Source organism: Anoplopoma fimbria, chromosome 23 (genome assembly GCF_027596085.1).
Source record: "Anoplopoma fimbria isolate UVic2021 breed Golden Eagle Sablefish chromosome 23, Afim_UVic_2022, whole genome shotgun sequence".
NCBI lineage: Eukaryota > Metazoa > Chordata > Actinopteri > Perciformes > Anoplopomatidae > Anoplopoma > Anoplopoma fimbria.
Window position 1 is genome coordinate 4,194,259 of NC_072471.1, and position 20,692 is coordinate 4,214,950.

The 20,692-nt window shown below is 43.1% G+C and overlaps 1 protein-coding gene across 1 annotated transcript; it reads right to left on the reverse strand.

Moving 5' to 3' along the window:
- Positions 1-288: 288 nt before the first annotated feature.
- On the reverse strand, positions 289-20,421 carry ntn4 (netrin 4). Its single transcript, XM_054624662.1, has 10 exons — positions 20,062-20,421; positions 17,982-18,535; positions 13,104-13,382; positions 7,843-7,969; positions 7,136-7,321; positions 2,409-2,622; positions 2,090-2,184; positions 1,621-1,689; positions 1,338-1,511; positions 289-930 (listed from the first exon to the last, which is right to left on the reverse strand). The coding sequence occupies exons 1-10, from the start codon at positions 20,105-20,107 to the stop codon at positions 791-793; spliced, it is 1,884 nt and encodes a 627-aa protein (XP_054480637.1). The 5' UTR covers positions 20,108-20,421; the 3' UTR covers positions 289-790.
- Positions 20,422-20,692: the final 271 nt, after the last annotated feature.

A 20,692-nucleotide genomic window follows, 5' to 3' on the forward strand; every position in this document is an offset into this window, starting at 1 on the left:
TACCTCTGCATTCAAATACTCTCTCCGTCTCTGTCACACACACAAACACGCACACACACACATTTGCAAAACAGGCAAATCCATTCACTCTGATTTCAACACAGGCACACCTGGACTGACTAAGATTTAACCACCTGTAGTGGCTTGTATGGCTTGTTCAGCGTCACTCTGGGTGCTTTGCACATTATGTCAGCAACACACACACACACACACACACACACACACACACACACACACACACACACACACACACACACACACACACACACACACACACACACACACACACACACACACACACACACACACACTGATGCATGCATCCAGTCCATGTCAGGGGAGTCAGTCAGTGTGTGTGTGTTGAGTGTTCCTCTCTTTGTGTGTCCGTATTCCTCAGTCAATCTTAGGCTAAAGTGCTGCATAGAGGAAGAGATTCAGTTTTTAATCTTTTGTCAATGCGTCCAGAGGGAATAAAAAAAGCACTTGGCCAAAGCGCTAAACTCCTCAATCTCTTGAGCAACAGCTGCAGAAGAAATCCTAATGTCCAAAACACGATACGTCTTAATAAAATTATGTCCTTTGTGCTTTTAGCCGGTGCAGTCCGACACCAGCTCCCATTGGACGACAGCAGAGGAATAAAAGGAGGGTTTGGATCATCTCAGTTCAGCTTTCAAAAAACCTGATCCCAGAGCTGTGTGCGATTCAGCACTCCACATCTGGAGGACAAGAAAATCAGAGACATTGCTGTCCATTTTGTCCGTCTGTCCTCCGGTGTTTGTTGACCGTCCGCCTACCAGTTGCAGTCTTTCTTGAGAAGCGTGAGGACTTTGCGCCCCAAGCTGGCTTTCCAGGGCTTGACGAAGCTCTTCATGTTGACCAGGAGGCGGCCCTGCTTACGGTCCGAGTGGCCGGCCACGATGTACTCCAGCCCTGAGGGATGAGGTCAAAGGTCAGGGACACTTGATCCACCTCAATCAACTTTAAAGTACAGCTTAGATTTATTGCAACATTACTGTCCTTAAAACAAAAGCTAGAGTTTTGGATTGGCTGGGATTTATTTGTCAAATAAAGGTGTTCAAACATTGTGTGTTATGCAAATTTATATCAGGAACAATATCAATAAAGGTTTCAATATTCTGCATGTTTATGGTATTTTCCACAAATCCTATTAGAGGTGATTATTTTGTCCTTTATTATCATGATTATACTGGGTTTCATTGGTAAGTTATTTATGTGTTTTAATGGAAAGTTTCACCACTTTCAATCCTGAACTGTCTTTAAACAACACCACCTCTGACCTTTACTAGAAGAGACAATCATAAGAGTGTGTTTCTGACCTGGGTTGAGTATCGGACAGGTGCAGCCCCGTGCGGTCCAGGACTCGGGGTAAAGAGTGACCCGACCTCGCTGTATCTTCACCTTGGTCTTCTGACTGAGCACCTTCTGAACTTTGACTTCCACCTCGGCGTGGGAGCCCTTATCGTGGGCCGACAGCACTTTCACCTTCAGGACTAAGAGGCAAGTATAGGAGACAAGTATTAATTATAGTAGAGTATTAATACTCTGAATGTGGTGATATTAAAACGCCTTTATAGGAAAAAGACCTGTGAGAATTCTTACCGTATGCATAATTCATAGTGCAGAAGAGTTTACTGTTGGTCAGGGCTTGCTCTTTGCACTCACACTTCTCTGCAGGAGACAGACACAGGTACAGATTAATATCTGGAGCATAACTTGTGTGTGTTTGTTCGTGTGTGTGTGTGTGTGTGTGTGTGTGTGTGTGTGTGTGTGTGTGTGTGTGTGTGTGTGTGTGTGTGTGTGTGTGTGTTACTGTGCATGGCGTCCTAAGAATGCAAGCACAGTGTGTCTGTCCAGTAAGGAATGTGCCTATGAAAGCTGCAGTTACAGGCTGGTGGTGGGGGGTCTAGGAGAAGGGACACATGGAAACTGTCCATGCATGCATGCACACACACACACACACACACACACACACACACACACACACACACACACACACACACACACACACACACACACACACACACACACACACACACACACACACACACACACCTCCTCTGTAACTCACCTGAGTAATGGAGGGCAGAGAATAGTTCGTCTGCTCTGAAGATCCTCACCGGTTCGCTGGAGTTTCCCTCTGAGTTGTACAGTTCCAGGTCAGAGCTGCATAAACACATCACAACATTAGCACGCATGTACACACACACACACACACACACACACACACACACACACACACACACACACACACACACACACACACACACACACACACACATACACACACAGGCATGTAAATGAAAAATAAATCACCTAATAAGACACCTGTCATATGTTATGAGTTTAGGTATTTTTATCTGAAAGGAAATAGTTTTTTTATTACTCACCCGAACATGCAGTCTCCAGTAAACGGATCACAGTCTCCTGCACAGTCACATGGACGGCAGCCGTACTCGTGGAAGCCCCAGTATCCCACCATGCACCTGTCGCAGTGGTTTCCACCTACTCCAGGTTTGCAGATGCAATTTCCGTTGGAGGGGTCGCAGAGTGAGCCGTCAGCCAGGTGGAAGGGCATGGAGCCCAGGGGGTGACAGCTGCATGCTGGGATAGAAAAAAAACCAGTTTAAGATATGGAGGTATGAATTCTGACATCAATATATTGATAGTGTTGCTTTAGCTTAGTTAGCCGCTAAGCTAGTGGGATTGTTGTTTTTGGGGGCCCATGGTTGAGTTAAGTTAAGTATTTTATCTGAGTTTTCTTAAAGGAATTAGTGGTAAAAGGGATGAGATATGGAGATTTTGCCAAAGAAGAGAGGATTTAACATTTTGGGATAAACCAATTCAGTTTTGCATTTTGTTTTCAAGCAATTCATTCATTTTGTCATTTTAATAGAAAAATATTTCAAAGGATACTAATTGTCAATTTAAAAAGGCATAATTTCCACTCCACACAGGGAAATAGGGCCCAGTGAGCCCTAAATTCACCACCCCGGGGCTGATCCCTTAGTTCAAAACTAAAAATTTTTGTAAAAAAAATAGATAGGTTATCATTTCCAAATTTTACGACATGTTTTTATCCAACAAAATATCCTACTTCAATCCATATTTGTTGGCTTTAAGCCTTTCAAAATCACCATATTCACTGTGGGTAAAGCTACAGCTGCCGTACTCGTACAAAAGGAAGCTCGATCCTGTTTTAAAATACATTCAAAGCTTCATTCAAAACCCTCAGTAGAAGCTTTAAATGTAATAACATGACATCCAGTACAGCCCTATAAGCTATTGCAAAAAAATGAAAACAATCTAAAGAAATAATAAAACATACTAAATTAAGATTAAAAGTATATCTAGGCATACAATAAAAACTAATATCTGTGAGCAATGAGTCTAAAGGTCTTTTAAGCTAACTGTTTGCTAACCTGCAAATAACAATTTATTACCAGGACTTAAGTATTTCATCAGTCAACAGTTGCTCTATTTGTCTGTCTGGTATAGTTGCAGGAGCTTGTTATACAAAGGCCTCTCTCTTTTTCTTATCACACACACAGAAACAACCCCCCCCCCTAATTGTATGCTGATAGGGTGTTCTTTAAACAACCTCCAAAAACAATATACTTGTACACACACCCATGTTTCCACTGGCAGTCTGAGAAAACTACTGTCTGCTGTTATCAACACTGAGACCCGGAGCCTTTGCAGGAGGAGGTGTCAGGCCTCCCCCATAAATCTGTCCCTGTCCCAGGGGCAGATGGGGAGGGGGAGGACGAGGGAGGCAGACATGGTGAAGGAGAAGCAGAAGACGAGGAGGGAGAGACAAAGAGGGGGCGTTGTTTGTAGCCATTTCTCTGCTGTTTAATGATGCTTGAAGCTCGACTGGCAGTAAATGACTCCATCTACTTACTGTACACCCAGAGGCGTGACTCCCTGCACTCTCACCTCTTCTTTAAAATGATTAATGCTGATGTTTGACTATAGATTATAGTAATAAAACAAAACGTTCTTGAGGTTGTTTTCGCAAACAAAACCTCATGATAAATTCACATGACCTCTCACACAGTCGACTGTAAACAAAAAATACATTCACAAGATTACACACTTTTAAAAAACACCTCTGGGGCTGAGATTAAAAAGTTAATTCTAAAACCTTGTAAACAGCAGTTGACAAAACAATCTCACAAGCTCCATTAAGTGGATTGTTTTTAAGCTTTCAATTGTATCGCACGAGTTAGCCGGTTTCTCAAGAAATATGTAGATGTCACATTTCTTTCTCTTAATATTGAGAGATCTCTGAGGCTATTTTTCATACTATTTATGATGTTATTTTAAATAAGTAGACATTTATACATAAATGTCACCTGAGTAAATCCATGCAACATTATATGATTTATAACATTTCCAAATGTTTAACATCTTAAAGTATTTCTGAAGGGTTACTAGGGAGAAATGTTTAGATGAACAGCGACACTTCAAGACTATTTTAATGTTTTAACATATTGATTGATTAATTAAAGTCGAGATTAAATGCAAACATCATTTTTAACCCTTTTAAGCCACATGCCTGATATAATTGTGCACCTATTTAACAGAATATGTAAACAATTACAAAAAAACCTATGAGTTTTGTGTTCAACTAATTTAATATATTTTTTCGGTCCATTGGTGGGGTTTTTTTGTGCCTGTTTTATCTGAATTCCTCGTTAAAAGGGAGCAGGAATGACACATTTCCAACATTAGACTTACTAAATTAGGGATGAAGCACATTGGTGTCTTCAGGTTGTCAGGACGATGTAAAATCAACCTTCTTGAGTTTCAAACCAGATGGTTAATCAGACGAATCACACGGGACAACAAAGATAAGATAAACCTTATCATAAGACCGAACTATGTTGTATCAATAAAATCATAAAGATATCACATTTATGGACATGAACTAGACAAGATCTTCGTGTGTGTGTGTGTATCAGGACCTTATCTACGCTATTGTTTAGTGAGCAGCCTCCGCACATTAATAATTAACCGAGCACCACCTGAGTCCCATGTAATGCCCAAACACGTGTGACGATGTGTTAGATAAGCGCGTGTGTTTACATATCTGCGTGAGCATTTATGAGCATTTGAAAGGGGGTCACTACACAAGGACTGCTTTGTGTAAATATGTGTGTTTTAAGAGAGCCGCTGGAGCTCTGAACTTCATGAGACATGACAAGACACCTGCCTGAGCAACTAGTGTAGACAACAGATTCCACACACACACACTTACACTGTAACTTTCCCCCCTTGCTAAAGAGTTTTGGTGTGTACAAGCTTGACAGGAGTGTTTTCTTTCCAGGGCCCCTCGGAGCCTGGTATGAAAAAAATGTTCCTCACGACGGAGGGAAATTCCTCCATTGTCAGCGGGATTTCACAACCTGTACCTTTCGTCTCAGGGGTTCTCCAGAGCATGCCGTCGCTCCTTCTTTGTCCATCAATCAGCTGTCAGACTGGGGATCATTATCCCTCCATAGTTACAACCACAGGCGAGTTTCAGGTGCAAAATAACACTTGCACGACACCCAATCTCTGAAACCTAAACCCTATAACGTCTGTTTTTTATGTAAAGTTGGTACATTCATTTTCTATGACTTTATCAGACAGGTTAACACACCTCTCTGATAAGAGGAACCATACTTCTGGCATACTTTATGGCTTAAATTGGCATGGGGAAAAGACATAAAATAACAGGTAATAAAGTCATAAACTAATGAAGAACAACAATGGAATAAGGATGTATCATGTTGGCATACATCAGCTCTAACGGAAGATTTTGAATTGACTCTACGCGTGGGTTGAGGGGTTTTGAAGTTTAACATTTTTTAAATAAATATTTGTATTTCTGTTGTATGGATTTCTTGATGTAAAGAAATCAAATAAAATGTGCAAGACGCCAGAACTCGGATTGATAGTAATTGGGTCAATAGCCAACATATTCTCCCTCCGACGTTTTTGAATGCTTGACAGTTTTTTGACACGCTTCAAATTCAATGTATGTGCCTACGTGAACACACACAACCTTGTTCTTCTATTTTTGAGACACTCATTTGCATAATGCATTCACAAGCTCCTTACATTAACCTGAACCATCACAACTAAATGACTGACCCCGACCCTTAACCTAAACCTAATTCTGACGTGAACCTTAAAGCCCTTAAACAGGCCTTTTTGAAAGTTTGTCCCATAGTGAAGACCGGCCAGAATGTCCTCTCTCTGAAGGTCTAAAACTATAATCGGTCCTCACAAAGATAGCTGTACAAGTCTACACAAACACACACACACACTCTCGTAATCATGTGTGAGTGCAGCATACCTGCAGGACTGAGCTCAATGGGTCAAATCTGACACATAATCAGACGGGGAATGTAGCCACTGCTATGTGTTTATGGATGACTATCGCCTGTTTACTTAAGACTCATCTCATCACCGGAGGGCAGCACGCCGCTCGAACACACACACGCACACACACACACTCACAGAGGACCCTCACGCTCGACTACCAATGATTGCCCTGAAGCTACTCGAGCTCTGAGTCACACATGAAAAATTGCAAAACAAGCCTGAGATGGACACGAAGGGGTTTTTGTTTCGAGCTTTGAGTCAAAACGAAGGAATGCCACCATCTGATGATCAACTCCGGTGTAAGCGTTGGCCGTCTGCTGTCTCTCTCACACACGCACACACACACTCACACACACTCAGGGCCAGGTGCCCATTAAGGTATCAGCGCTATCAAGCACGTCCCGGCTTGCGATCTCAGTTCTCAGCATTCCTTGTGAGAATGAGAGCGCCGTGCCAGTGTGGTGTGTATGAGGTTCATGTTATGATTCACACCAGCAACATTTTGTCAACCCAGGTATGATTAATTATGCCATATGACATTTTAAAGTGTGTTCTACACATTGCGGTTTGCAAAAAAATAAGGGCATTGCAACATCCCTGCGTCTTGTATTTACTAGTGAAATTCCTTAACTCATGTCATAAACATAGACAGAAAATCAAGCAACCACTGATCTGAACAGCCACAACGCTCACTGTGATGAGCAACATGTTTGTGTGTGTTGTTTTGTGTGTGGTATCTCACGTTTGCAGGAGTCGGGGGCTGTCTGTGGTCTCTGGGGGTCTCTGTAGAAGCCGGCTTTGCATTTCTGACACTGACGTCCCTCAGTGTTGTGCAGACAGTCACAAACGCCTCCGCTGCGCTGGCCGGACTCACGCCACGCCGTCCAGTCAAAACGGCAGCTCTGAGCGTGTCCGTTACACTTGCACTCTGGTGTGAGAACGAAGAAATCAACACAGACTTTGAGTCACTGTCACTCTTGACCAAAATACAGAGCTTTTTGAGTATTTGAAGCTTTGAATTCAGTATTTTGGCCGTCGTTATCTTGTTTTTTTGCAACCAGTGAACAGAAGTGACCATATTTGGACAGAGGAGGAGTGACGTAGAGACGCCATTTATGGCTCTGTTAGCATCCCCTGCTTTACAGTCTATTTGACTCTAAATGGACCATAATTTACTAAATGCTGTATTGAAGAAGACTTGAAACTAGAGACCATAAACTCATGTTTACAATGTTTACTGAGGGAATAAATCAAGAGAGAAGTAGAGTCATTTTCTCATAGACTTCTATACAGCCAGAGGAGTCGCCCCCTGATGGTCATTACAGAGAATGCAGGTTTAGGGCACTTCTGCATTGGCATCACTTATCAGGTTGCCGCCTGGTTAAAAGGTCAAGTGAGGATTTTAGGTTCCTGTGATGGGAAAAATGGGTCCGTGTTAGTTCGACTCACTCCGACATTCGTGTGGAGCGCCCGTCAGTCCGTCAGCGGGCTGCCAGGGTCGGTCGTTGAAGAGAGGAGTGCAGCGCTCGCAGTGATCACCTGCAGTGTTGTGTCTGCACACACACTTCCCATGGACCTGAGAGAATAAGAGAGCGAGAGCTCATTAGCAACAAGCGAAATGATAGACAGAGGTAGAGATGGAAGGATGGGAGGAACAAAGAGGTCAGTGTGATGGAGGGGAAAGTTTCCCACGTAAGGACAAGCGTGCTGGGGGTTCCTCTCAGATTTTACTCTCCCCATTTCTTCTTCTCTATTTCCTTTCCTGCATCTTTGCCTTTCTCTTCCTCTTCTCCACTTCCTCTCACTCCATCTCTCTCGTACTCCCTTGCCTGAAAATTAGTGAATGGACATTGATTGTTTGGCTTCATCACTGGAAACCAGAATGGGCCTCTGGTCTGAAAAGCTTGTGTGTGTGTGTGTGTGTGTGTGTGTGTGTGTGTGTGTGTGTGTGTGTACGAGTATGTGTGTGTGAGAAGAGTGCAAGTATGCAGCGCTGAGAGCACAATAACAATCTCCTTGTCATTCCTGTGAGCTGGAATGCCATGCATGCTGGATAATGATTGAAGGAGAGGGGGGGGGGCATGGCATCTGAGGAAGCTCTTTATTTGTTTGCGTTACACCGTGCAACTGTAATGTAGGACACACACACACACACACACTGTTATACAACGATTGTAGAGGACATACTGACCAACATAGAAAATAACTGCAAACGCACAAAAACACACAGATTCCTGCATTTGTTTCCCACGGTGTGCGATGGCTCTGATTCACACACAAACACACTGTACCAGAATAGACTTAAATACATCCACATGCTATAGAACAGAGCCAACATGTCCTCTGACCCCAGATCAGTCCTGCAATGTAGAGGCGAACACACGCACACATGACATTTCAATCACACTAATTGGGGGAAACAATTGAGAGGTCCAGGCAAGAGATCTCATGACACATATCACAAAATTTCAAAAGAAAGAAGTAATTATTGGAAAACATTGGAGAGAAATGAGTGGAAAAAGATGCAATGGACAAGAGGGAGGGGTAAATGGGTCCAGACAGCTGGTATTTCAACCCATTTCACATGTTTACCATACCGTGATACGGGACAATTAACACGTGTACACACTCTTGAGAGCTGCACACATGCAACTATGTAAACGCCATCATTCACGGGACACGGCAGAGATGGACTGATGTGTTATGACAATGATATCAGTTACTTTAAATGTCTCTTAGGTGCCATAAAGGAAAAATTTGTAGAATCAGAAACGTATAATTAAATCCAATTGCCAGAAACATACTTTGGGAGAGTTGGATAATGTTTTGAATATTTCCATGACCATTATTCAACAATAAGATGCTCAATGGACTGCTAAACGCATTAAAACATGCAGCTAATGCCATTTTATTGTACTCAATTATTCAAGGATTTGCCAAAATTTTAAAGTCCTAACTTTATTTATATACTTTTATAACTCTTATACTACACCAAATGTCAAAATGTACATAGCTCATAATTTTGATAACCTTTAATTAGTTTCCCATTTGCAATATGATGACCCTTGAAAAAAATCCAGATTGATCTTGAGGGATGATGCTTGTAAAAACATCAAAAGGGAGATTTCTTTTACATATTTCAATTATCTTTGCCCCCTATATGTTTGTCAAACTGTATATTGTCAAATTAACACACAAGATTCAAACACTGAAAACCGCTCCCCATATTAAAACAATGGGGAGTGTCATATGTCTTAAAGAAGAACAGACAAAGAGGAAAATACAAGAATAAAAGAAAGAGAATAAAGAGGCACAGAAAGATGTAAAGAGAGGCAGTTCGGTCGTGAAAAACAAAGAACACACATCTAATTGGACTAATTACTGCTAACGCTCCAGTAGTTGTCCCTGGATGTCATTATGTGTGTAAATGTGTGTGAGTGTTGGCTTTGTGGCTAACTAACAGACAGTGTAATCACCCTGAACCGCAAGAAAACCCATGTGGGGGAACAGAAGCACAAAATAACGCAACAACAACAAACAAACTGGTCTTTCCGTCTGCGTTCACAGTGTCTGAGCAGAAATGACTCGACCAGTCAAAGGGTCACTTTCACCGCTGATTACTGCACACACACACACACACACACACACACACACACACACACACACACACACACACACACACACACACACACACACACACACACACACACACACACACACACACACACACACACACACACACACACGCAGACAAAACACTGCATGCTTAAGCACACACACTTAACACACAGCGGACCAAACAAACAAAACCTTATGTACATATATGAAAAGGAGAGAATATAATGCCGTTCTGTATGTTTAGTGTAACCGAAAGTAACTAAACAGATTTACTCAAGTACTTATTTGACGTACATGTATCGTACTTGAGTATTTCCTTTTTACTTCTTCTCCTCTACTTCTCAGAGGTAAATATTGTACTTTTAACTACACTACATTTATCTGAGCGCTTAAGTTACTTTTCCGATTTTTCAAAACCCCTTTCCTGTCCAGTGAAAACCAAGTATCTCCAGATGTGTTGCTGTTGAATGTTTGTGATGAACTGAAGGATGAAATGTTCCTTTTACGTGTTGAGTAAATCCTCCTACTTATTCAGCTAAATAAATTCTTAAAAAAGCCTCTTGGATCAGCAGGAAAACGTATCGTTACTAATCTGAAAATAGGGCTGTTTCTCTTTTTAGAGGTACGTGGTTCTCACAGGACAGCGACGCTACAAACATATGATGTTCTTATAAAAAAGTATGCATTGACGTAGATCAAACTAACCAACAGGATATAAATGAGTTAAAATGCAACGTATACATTATTGCAGCAGAAATCTGAGTCCAGAAACATCAAATATAATAGTTAAACACTAGGGAATACTAACTTTTCATAATACCTACACACTTTTACTTAAGTACGGTTTTGAATGCAGGGCGTTATCTTGTGGTGGAGTACTTTTCCTAAAAGTAATAGTGTGTAGGATTTAGGGGGGATTTATTGGCAGAATGGAATATAATATATTTACAATTATGTTTTTTCTTATGTGTATAACGAACTGAAACTAAGAATATTTATGTTTAAGTGCGATTAGAATGAGCCCTGCATATCTACATAGGGAGCAGATCCTCTTCACGGAGACCTTTATGTTTCTATGGTAGCCTAGAATGGACAAACCAAAACACTGACTCTAAAAGAGAGCCATTACTGTTTTTACGTTACCTGAGGGCCACCGTAGTTTGAGGGGTGAGTTGACGGGTATTCAGTTGGTTGCAATCTGCAACCTGACCACTAAATGTCACTAAATCCTACACACTGCTCCTTTTAAGTAAATAAATACTCCCATCATGGCTAACCCCCATCCTTTCCCTGAGTCACCAGTAATCTCTCCCCTCATCTCCCATCTTGTGCCGCTCTGCTTGTTTGGGTTTTACCAGAAACGGAGAAACAAAACAAACTGCTGATAAAACTGCTGGAAAAGTTGCTTATATAACTTCTGTGTGTTTACCGAACGCTACCTACATGGGGCATTACAGAACGATGCTCCGATTACCTGAGGAAATGTTTTTAGGACGGTTAAGAAGGATTTACCGTTCCAGCTTTAAGTCTTGGGTGCAGTTGGACTGATATTTGTGATGAAAAAATGTATATCAGCCACACATTTAGGCATTAAAATGATCTACTAATATTTTTGTTCATATTATCCTGGCGTGCAGAGGAGAGTTTTTCAGCCCTGTGGCCTAAAGACTGTTTCAAAGGATTTTCTACCCTCAAAAGAAGGAAATCCTGATGAAAACACTCAGTAGAGCCGCTTGGAATTTCTTGGCATGAAAATAGCCAGATTTAAAGACTGTATCCAATAAATCAGCTATCAGCAACGAAAACACAGGAATAGTCTCGTTCATTTATCACGTATAATACCAAACATTTCATCTGCTTCTTATCAAGTTAAAATATGTCAGAATGCAGTTTTTGATTAGTTACAATATGTTTGTATCCATTTATCATTTCATGCACCAATTGACTTAAAAGTTATGAAAATGAATAGTGGTCTCAATTCTTTAAAAAACGAGATCCAGACCCAAAATATAGATGGTTGTATGTGCTGTAAAACAAGCATACATTTAACAAATGTGAAATAGAATGTTTGTAACGCTATCAGTCTCAAAAATACTTTTATTATAAATGATAAGTTGTTAGGGAAAGTCCTTGTTGACTCTCACTTTCCCTGTCGAGCCTCGCTGATTGCAGGCGTTTCTGTTTGTGGAGATGGTTGTGATAGGAGCATAAGCTCTGAAACACTCCAGGAAATAAAAACACAGGATCAGCCGTGTCCCTTCACACCTTCATCAACACCGTCAACACCGTCATTAACCCTTTAATCAATATCTACTCTCTTGTGTTTGTTATGAACGGGAAAGGAAGCCGTTTATCTGAGAAGAACAGAGGAAGCAGGAGAGAGAAAGGCGATCCCTCCTTTAGTCATTAAGACGACTGACAACACAAAGTGAACAAGCTTTTTCGTCTGTAAGTACCAAAACCTTATAATCTTCATTAGAACAAGTGAGAAGGCTGCCCATGGGATGTGATTACTTCATGATAAACATCAACACAAGTGAGACAAATGTCAGTATGTCAAAACAAGGCGGATTGAAGGGAGAGCGTGGCATTAGTATCACAGCATCAAGGCTTGAAACAAGCGTATTTGCATTGGAAATGAAAGAATTTAAATGTTTCTGATATAAAATAACAAACAAATCTTGCGTGCATGCGACCGATGTTTTAAATTACTATTTGTAGCCCTGTTAGTAAATGTTTTGCTTCATAGTAAGCAAATGCACTCTAAAGAGCTTAACACAGGGAGTTCTAAAAACACAGACAGACCAGATCCACTCAGTTCTTACCTTTCCTTTCACAATAAAAGCCTTATACCTTTACACTGTGACTATTTACCAGAGGGAACTTAAATTTACTCAGAGAATTTCACTAAAAGGAAACTCTAAAATTGCCTAAAGGAGCTTTGGTTAGTCAGACTTCCAGTCGGTGCTCTGGGTCAATAAGATCATGAATAGTTTTGATGCAAAATATTTGCCGTCTACTATTTTGCATTTCCTTGTCGTTAATTCGCCACACCCCTGAACACACATAATGACTCAATGCTCCTGCCTTACCACATGGTTGGTGCGGTCTCTGATGGCCTGGTAGCCCGGTGCAGGAACACACTGCTCGGCGTGTCCGTTGCAGAAGCAGCTTCCCTTCACGATCAGGTCGTAGATGGCAAAGTGGTGGGTGGGAAGAGCTTTGTGCTTGGAGGCGAGGTCTTTGGCCTGGCAGGGACACGACTGTCGCTTCAGCAGTCTGATCCGGATGTTGGTCACCCTCAGCTGCTGCTGGCCCTCGACCCCGAAGGGATCCAGGGACTCCCACTTTGGGAGGGTGCGGTAGATCACCTGTTGGACAGAGAGGGAGAGATCTGCTGTCATCATTTCATAATGATTCAAGTCTGTGTACATTTTAATCAGTTAAATCTAGGCAATAAAAGACACAACAGAATCCTGCAGTCTGACCAGTGCTATCATTCAAGGAAACACCTGATTGGAGGAATATGTGCTTTCGGTTTCCTTGAACATAAAGTAATAAAATCACACAGGGTTATTTATCCCTTCAGAAGGTGGAGTTGTTTTGTAAGGCTTTATGATTTCCCTCCTCCTTTATTTACTTCTGCTTTAATCCTTTAAATACGGAAACAAATAATTAAATTCTTAGTACCAATAAACGCTGTTCTCTCTTGCAGCCCCACTTCATGATTTAGAGGGATTAGACGGGCGTATTTAGTGGCACAATCAGGTTCATTGATGCTTCTCATGTCACTACATGTCATGTTAATGGAGGTTTGTTTTGGTATCATTTGTGCTCTAAACTTTGACCTTAAACCCCGTTGTCATGGACTACTTCCTCACGTGACCATGAGGGCGCTGGGTGTCCTTAAATGAGAGCACCCAACCTTTCTCCCCCTTCTCTCCCCCTCCATGTCTGGTCCCTGGACATCCTTCAAATCGAAGATCCCTTTATGGGCTGCCTGCCATCACCATGGCTACTGCTGCCACTAGCAACCAACGCTACTGCTGTTGTCGGGGCGAAAAAGTGGTGTCTGCCATAACTCTCGCTGTGAAAGAAATGTGTGTGTTTGTAGTGTGTCTCTTCACAAAGTGTGTGTTGTTGTCGTTGGCCGTCATTGATATCATTGGACAAGTAGTGTGTGTGTTTATGTGTGTGTGTTTTCATTGGTTGAAGCAAGATGCAAGCAATAAAAGCCCCCATGTGGCTCCATCATTGGCCGGATGACTGGCCCAGAGTGTGATGGGAGGAGCACTATTAATTTCCCTGTTGTTGGAAAAGGTCGCGGGGTCACGGCATTGTGGTTCACAATTAAGAGAACACGACAAATAGGACGAGGGGCGCCGGTCCGCGGGAGAGCACGGAGAGCAGGGCCAAACAAAGACGGGGACGAAGATCCAGCTTCACATAACTCAGGGCCGGACAAAAGGCCCGCGACAGCCCGACGACACCACAGCAACACCACGCACACGCACACACAACCACACTCGCATGCACATAGACATCAGTTTGTGCTTTCCTTTACACAACCCAAATTCCAAACCAGGCCTGCTTGGAGCTTTTACTACATAAAAATGCCTCGTAGTTTTCCTGTGAATGTGGAGACAAAATATTAGTGTTGATGAGTGCTGATGAGACCCATATTTACTTTAATCTGAACTGTGAGTAGTTGTAAGACTCCCCGGGTGTCTGCTATGGGTTTTCTGCTGCCATGCTAAACATAGAAAAGTTTAGGAATTTATCTGTGTTTATTTCAAGGATTTAAAGAAAGAATATTTTAACAAAATGGTTGTTTTGCTCAAACACTCACTACGTGCAGGTTCAGCTGTTTATTTCTTGTTGCCTTTCCCTTTTTCGCTTCTCTTTTTTTATTCTGTGAAGCGTTTTCTGAGTTGCAAGAGGACAATGAGGTCCTCTTGCAGCAGAACACATAACTTTTTGATTTAGACGCATCTCTTGCAATTTAAGATGTGGCGAGTGATGAAAGTGTGGAGCTGTTGACTGAAAACAAAATTCAAAGAGTCTTGAAAAGATTTATGCCTGCTGTCAAAAATATGCAACAAATTTGCAGGCCCGCGTTTTAAGTTTGCTCCACCTGCGTCTTGAGGCAGCGGGTTCACTGTGGGCCATGTGTCCACTTCAGGCTGAAAAATAAAGTAAGTCTGGCTTAAACAGGCGTAATTCCATCAAAGAACTGTGGACTGTAATCTGGTAAACAGGCACAATGGGCATTGATGGAAGGAGAAAGACGGAGTGGGGGGGATGGGTGTCTAGCCAACAGTACCAACATCCATCAGAGCAACGGCACTTCCTTCCCAGCAGACAGACGGAAAGCCGACTGTATGTATTTATCTGAAAGGGCGAGGGAAAGTGTGTGTGTGTGTGTGTGTGTGTGTGTGTGTGTGTGTGTGTGTGTGTGTGTGTGTGTGTGTGTGTGTGTGTGTGTGTGTGTGTGTGTGTGTGTTCGTGTTCGAGGAACTGTGGAAAAGAGAGAATGTGTGTTGGCTGGTCTGCCTCACTCTCTTCCCTAAGGAGGTCAGTCCCAACAACACTCACATTCTTCCAGCCCAGCTGACCTCATAAATAAGTCAAGAAACTCAGAGCACACACACACACACACACACACACACACACACACACACACACACACACACACACACACACACACACACACACACACACACACACACACACACACACACACACACACACACACACACACACACACACACACACACAACCTTTTCCCCACATTACAGGTGAAACACGAAAAGCTTTCAGCACAAGAGTTGACATGCTTTTGGGATAGCCACGGGAGAAGGAAAAGTGTTTTACCATTTGTCTTACTCTGAAGCAGTGGTGGGGTATTTTTCTCTGAAAATTATCATAAGGCTGCAACTAGAAGATTATTTTCATTATCTATTATGTTGATTTTTTTCTTGAACAAATCAGTTTCTTTGTTCTTAAGAACGTTATTTATTGTTTTTCACACTTCAACACTTGGAAGTTCGTTTCCATGTTCATATACCTTCGCTATGACAACTGAGCAAACTCCATCCGCTGATAAAGGCCACAAGATGCAGCTGAAAGCTCTGGAAAATACCCAGTTAGTGCACCAATGTTTTGTCAAACTTCTATTTCAAAAGGTCTACTTGTGGAGGTTCCTATATAATAATGGAGGTTTATATAAATTATTATAAACGCTTTGCATATTTGTACATGAAACCCAGAGGAAATGGGGAACTACATCCCTAAGAATGATACCTAGTGCACATTCAAAGGCTTGTTGTCATCACTCTGCACAGACCACAGACAGTTTAACTGTCATTATAGCTGCTGTACAATCACAACAAAAACACACAGGAGCAGAGAGAGTGCGAACAGCTGAGCAACAGCAGCTGCAGGTCTGTCAGTGCGCTACTTGACCTCCTTTAACCTCTGGGTCATCAGTTAAGGGGTTAGAGGTCAAAGGTCACTCTCCCAGCACAGAGGGCTGAGATGTGCAGTATGTGAACACAGAGTTGGAGAGAGTGACAGGAGAGAAAAGAGGCCATTTTTGTTCACACCTCACAAAAAGGTGAAGAGATGATCATGTAAAGATTTTTTTCTTAAATGCAACAAGGCCATGAATGCACATGCAAACAGACAAAGAAACACAGCAGAAGTAGAGAAAGAAAAATGTCTGATAGAGCAGCAAAATAAGGCCGCTAACATGTAATGTGTGTCCTCTTCTTTGACTCCTTCCAAGTATTCATCTGGGAGCGCTGCAGGGAGTCCGGAGCAGCACCACGCTTGGCAGGCACCTCCACACACATCTGCAGAGCAGCTCCCGACACACACTGCTTCAATTAAACATCAATGGACTTCAGGAAGCCCTCTCGTGCTACAGTCAAAGTACACCTATTAAACATTCACTCACTCACTCACTCACTCACTCACACACACACACACACACACACACACACACACACACACACACACACACACACACACACACACACACACACACACACACACACACACACACACACACACACACACACACACACACACACACACACACACACACACACACACACACACACACACACAAAGCTTCCCCCACCTGGCTGAGCTCTGCTTTCATTCTGCTCAGCCGTTACGACTGTATGACGCTCGCATGTTGCGTGACTTTCCAGTGGGATGGGATCTTTTGTAAACAAAAGAATGAGCGCACTGTCCGGAAACTCTACGTCACCCCCTCCCCCTCCCCCTCCCCCTCCCCCTCCAGCATTTCACTGCAGGTGTGTATCTGCACCTCCTTCTCCACCTGCGTCAATCTGCTTCCTGAGCCGTCCGGCTGTGTTTGAACTGAGAGAGATGGTGGGAAATCAACCAAGACTTGACGCAAATCTGATCAACCAACACACTTCTGACAGGTTGTCAAAATGTTGTCACCACGGTCGAATACATTCATAGGAACCTGTGTTGTTTGAGAGAGAGAACCGTCCCTGTGACACTGAAACTTAATGTAGGTAATATATTATATCGCTCATTACTTGCTACGTCTTTGTGCTTTTTCCCTCCTCTGTTTGAGTTACAATCCTTAAACCTGATTTTTTCAATCACTTGGGGGGGAAAATATCTGAAGAAAACATCTGGATCTGTAGCAGCTATTTGCTCCACTACGTCCACCAGCTAGATTCTAACTCTTTCTGTCAGTTGTTTGAAGCTGGGAAGATTGTGTGTGGTGCATTTTTAGAGTGCTGAAAACAGCTGTTCGTGTTGCTAGAAGTGATGCTGATGAGAGCTGTGAGAATGAAGCAAAACATTGAGCGTAAAGAAGCTGAAATGCTCAGAAGAGCTGAAGGTGTTGCTATGAGCCACACCTGTCACCTGCAGTAATTCAGAACGGTAACAGATAAACGTTAACGTCTGGTGTTCCTCCTCACCTCTCCACGGTTGCAGGGATAAGCCCCGGAGTATTTGGCGGTGCAGACGGCCCCGTCCCGGCCCACGCCCACCTTTCCCTCCTCCATCCCGAAGGCGGCGCTACAGTTTTTTGCGTAGTACTGCAACATCTTCCACGATCTCCCAAAGTCCTGCGACCGCTCCAGGGTCATGGCGGCCGGCCTCGGCGAGCGAAACACCACGATGAGGTGTGTGAAGTAGAACTCTGCCTCCAGGTCCAGCTGCACCGTGTCAGACTCTACCCCCTCGGCCGACTGCCACCAGGTGTTGGGGTGACGGAAGGAGGAGTCCGACATGGCCCCGGCCAGGTGGGACAGGAGGGGCAGGCCGGCGTTGCATTTGGCGCACTTGGCGGCATCGCAGGCCAGGTTGGCGTTGGGGTCGGAGTAGGAGCAGTAGAGCTCGGTGCCGTTGTTGCCGCAGACGGTCTGCGTCAGGACGCGGCGACCCAGAGCTAAGTTTCCCATGCGGGGGTTGCAGGCCCGGCTCTCACAGTGAGGGGCCACGCCGGCACGAATCACCTCCACCGACAGACCTGCATGGAAGGAGAAGAAACTAAAGTTATATATGAATATAAGGTGACTAAACAGCTTTCTAGAGAAAAGAGTGAAAGCAAAGGTGTAAAGTGGGGGTGACACTCATTATACCTCCGCTTAAAGGGTCAGTTCACCCAAATCACACACCCTGTATAATAGACTTTAACACAGCATCGAGACACTAAAATAACACTACTATCACATACTGGACAAGACACTGGGACTATTTATTTGATAGGATGGAGGAAAAAGGGAGAGAAAGATGGACTAGAGAACTTTTTTTTGTTGGAACTTTTTTTTAACTTTAAAGGAAGTGCAATCCAAAATAGCAGAATACCTAAGCTGATCATTTTGTGTAATAATAGACAATATTAACCAATAAAAAACCCTTGTTAGTCAGTGTTCATTGGCCCACTGTGACCCTGTAGAGCTAAAACTTCCTTATTAAGCAGGTTTGGAGGCTTTGGAGAGTTTAGTGAACAAATCAATCTGAATCTAAGTAACAGTGTGTGTGTGTGTGTGTGTGTGTGTGTGTGTGTGTGTGTGTGTGTGTGTGTGTGTGTGTGTGTGTGTGTGTGTGTGTGTGTGTGTGTATGTGTGTGTGTGTGTGAGAGTGAGTGGGCGAGCTGAGAATAAAAGCAACTCAGTGTGTGTATATGTGTGTGCGTGCATGTGTACACAAGCCAAGTGATTTACCTCGATGGGAAATGTTACGCAAAAGGGATAATAGAGGCATTGTGCACCTGCCTGCAGCCAGCGTGGACTCTAACACAGACAAAGTTTGGCAGCTCGTGTTGGATGAGCAGCATTCAGACGCCTTCCAGACGCTTTCCAAACCCCCCGAGGGCCACAGTGTCATCTTCCAACGTGGATTTATTATCTAGAAAAACTTGGAGCTCACTTTGTTTTTCATGTCAGGGACTTCACAGACTTGTATTAAACCTTTAGAGCCTGGATCAGTGAACTTTTGCACTGAGGGACCTTTTTTCTGGAGGGATGTTCTTTGTTAGAGTGGAGTTCTTGCTGAATTACATAACTGTCTGTACGTAGGGAGGTCATGAGGGGGAGACTGGAACCTTTTTAGACTAAATACTCAATCATTCAGTGCTCATTAATAGGACATAAACATATCAATAAGAGAGTTAATAATGTTATATTAAACTCTATTTGGTTTTTACAAGAGCTTAGAAATACATAACTTGAAAGCTATTAATCTAAAAAGATAAATCACAACTCCAAACTCCAAACTTCCATCCAAATCTGTTACAGTGAACAACAATGAGGCTCAAACATATCCTCCACTGCGATGTGTGTCCAAGAGGTTTATGTAGAAACTTGATTCTATAATGAAGTTTTGGAGATTGAATGACACACATATGTGTTATATATGTGGGTTCAGGTGTTTATTTAACCATAGGAGAAGCTTTTAGAGTCAGAGTTCTGCATTGCTGCACACATATTGTTGCATTATTGGTCATAACTCTGACATTAGGATGTTTGATGTGAGAAAAGCATGCACACTAACCTGCATTAGACAACACGGCCAGGCTGATGGCAAATACAATCATCATATTTCCGTGTTTTACAGGAAAAATCCCAAATATGTCAGAAAGGGAGAGAAAAAAAAAAAAATCCAAGTTATTCAGACATCAAGTATGTGGAGATTTCCATCCACGGTTGCAAAGTGCGTATGTTCAGATCCCGTGTGGACTTTCTCTTTCACTGAGCTGCGATCCAATAAGCCGATAACAACATGACCCTGAGACCCGCAGAGAGAGGAGAGGACCGGCGGTGCGGTGATCGGGTCTGCGTTTCATTTCCCCGCAGTGTGTGCGTGCGTTCACCCGCTCTGCCCCGCAGATCTATTTCTAAGGGTCGCAGGGAGAGAGACGGAGAAGTGGTGCAGTGACAGCACCACCTCCTCCAGCAGCAGCAGCACCAGCAGCTCCGCCTCTCCTGCGGGGTTTTCACGCATTTAAAGGAACATTCCAGATTGCTGAGTCCACGACCTGCTCCTCACACCAGGGGGGGCTCCTGACATGATGAGGGCCCTGAGGAACCTGCAGGAGACCCTTTGTGAGGAGGTCAGGGACAAGATGAGGTTGAAAGGTGTCTGGCAGAGGAGGAAAACGTACTTAAGTGAAAGTAGCAATACT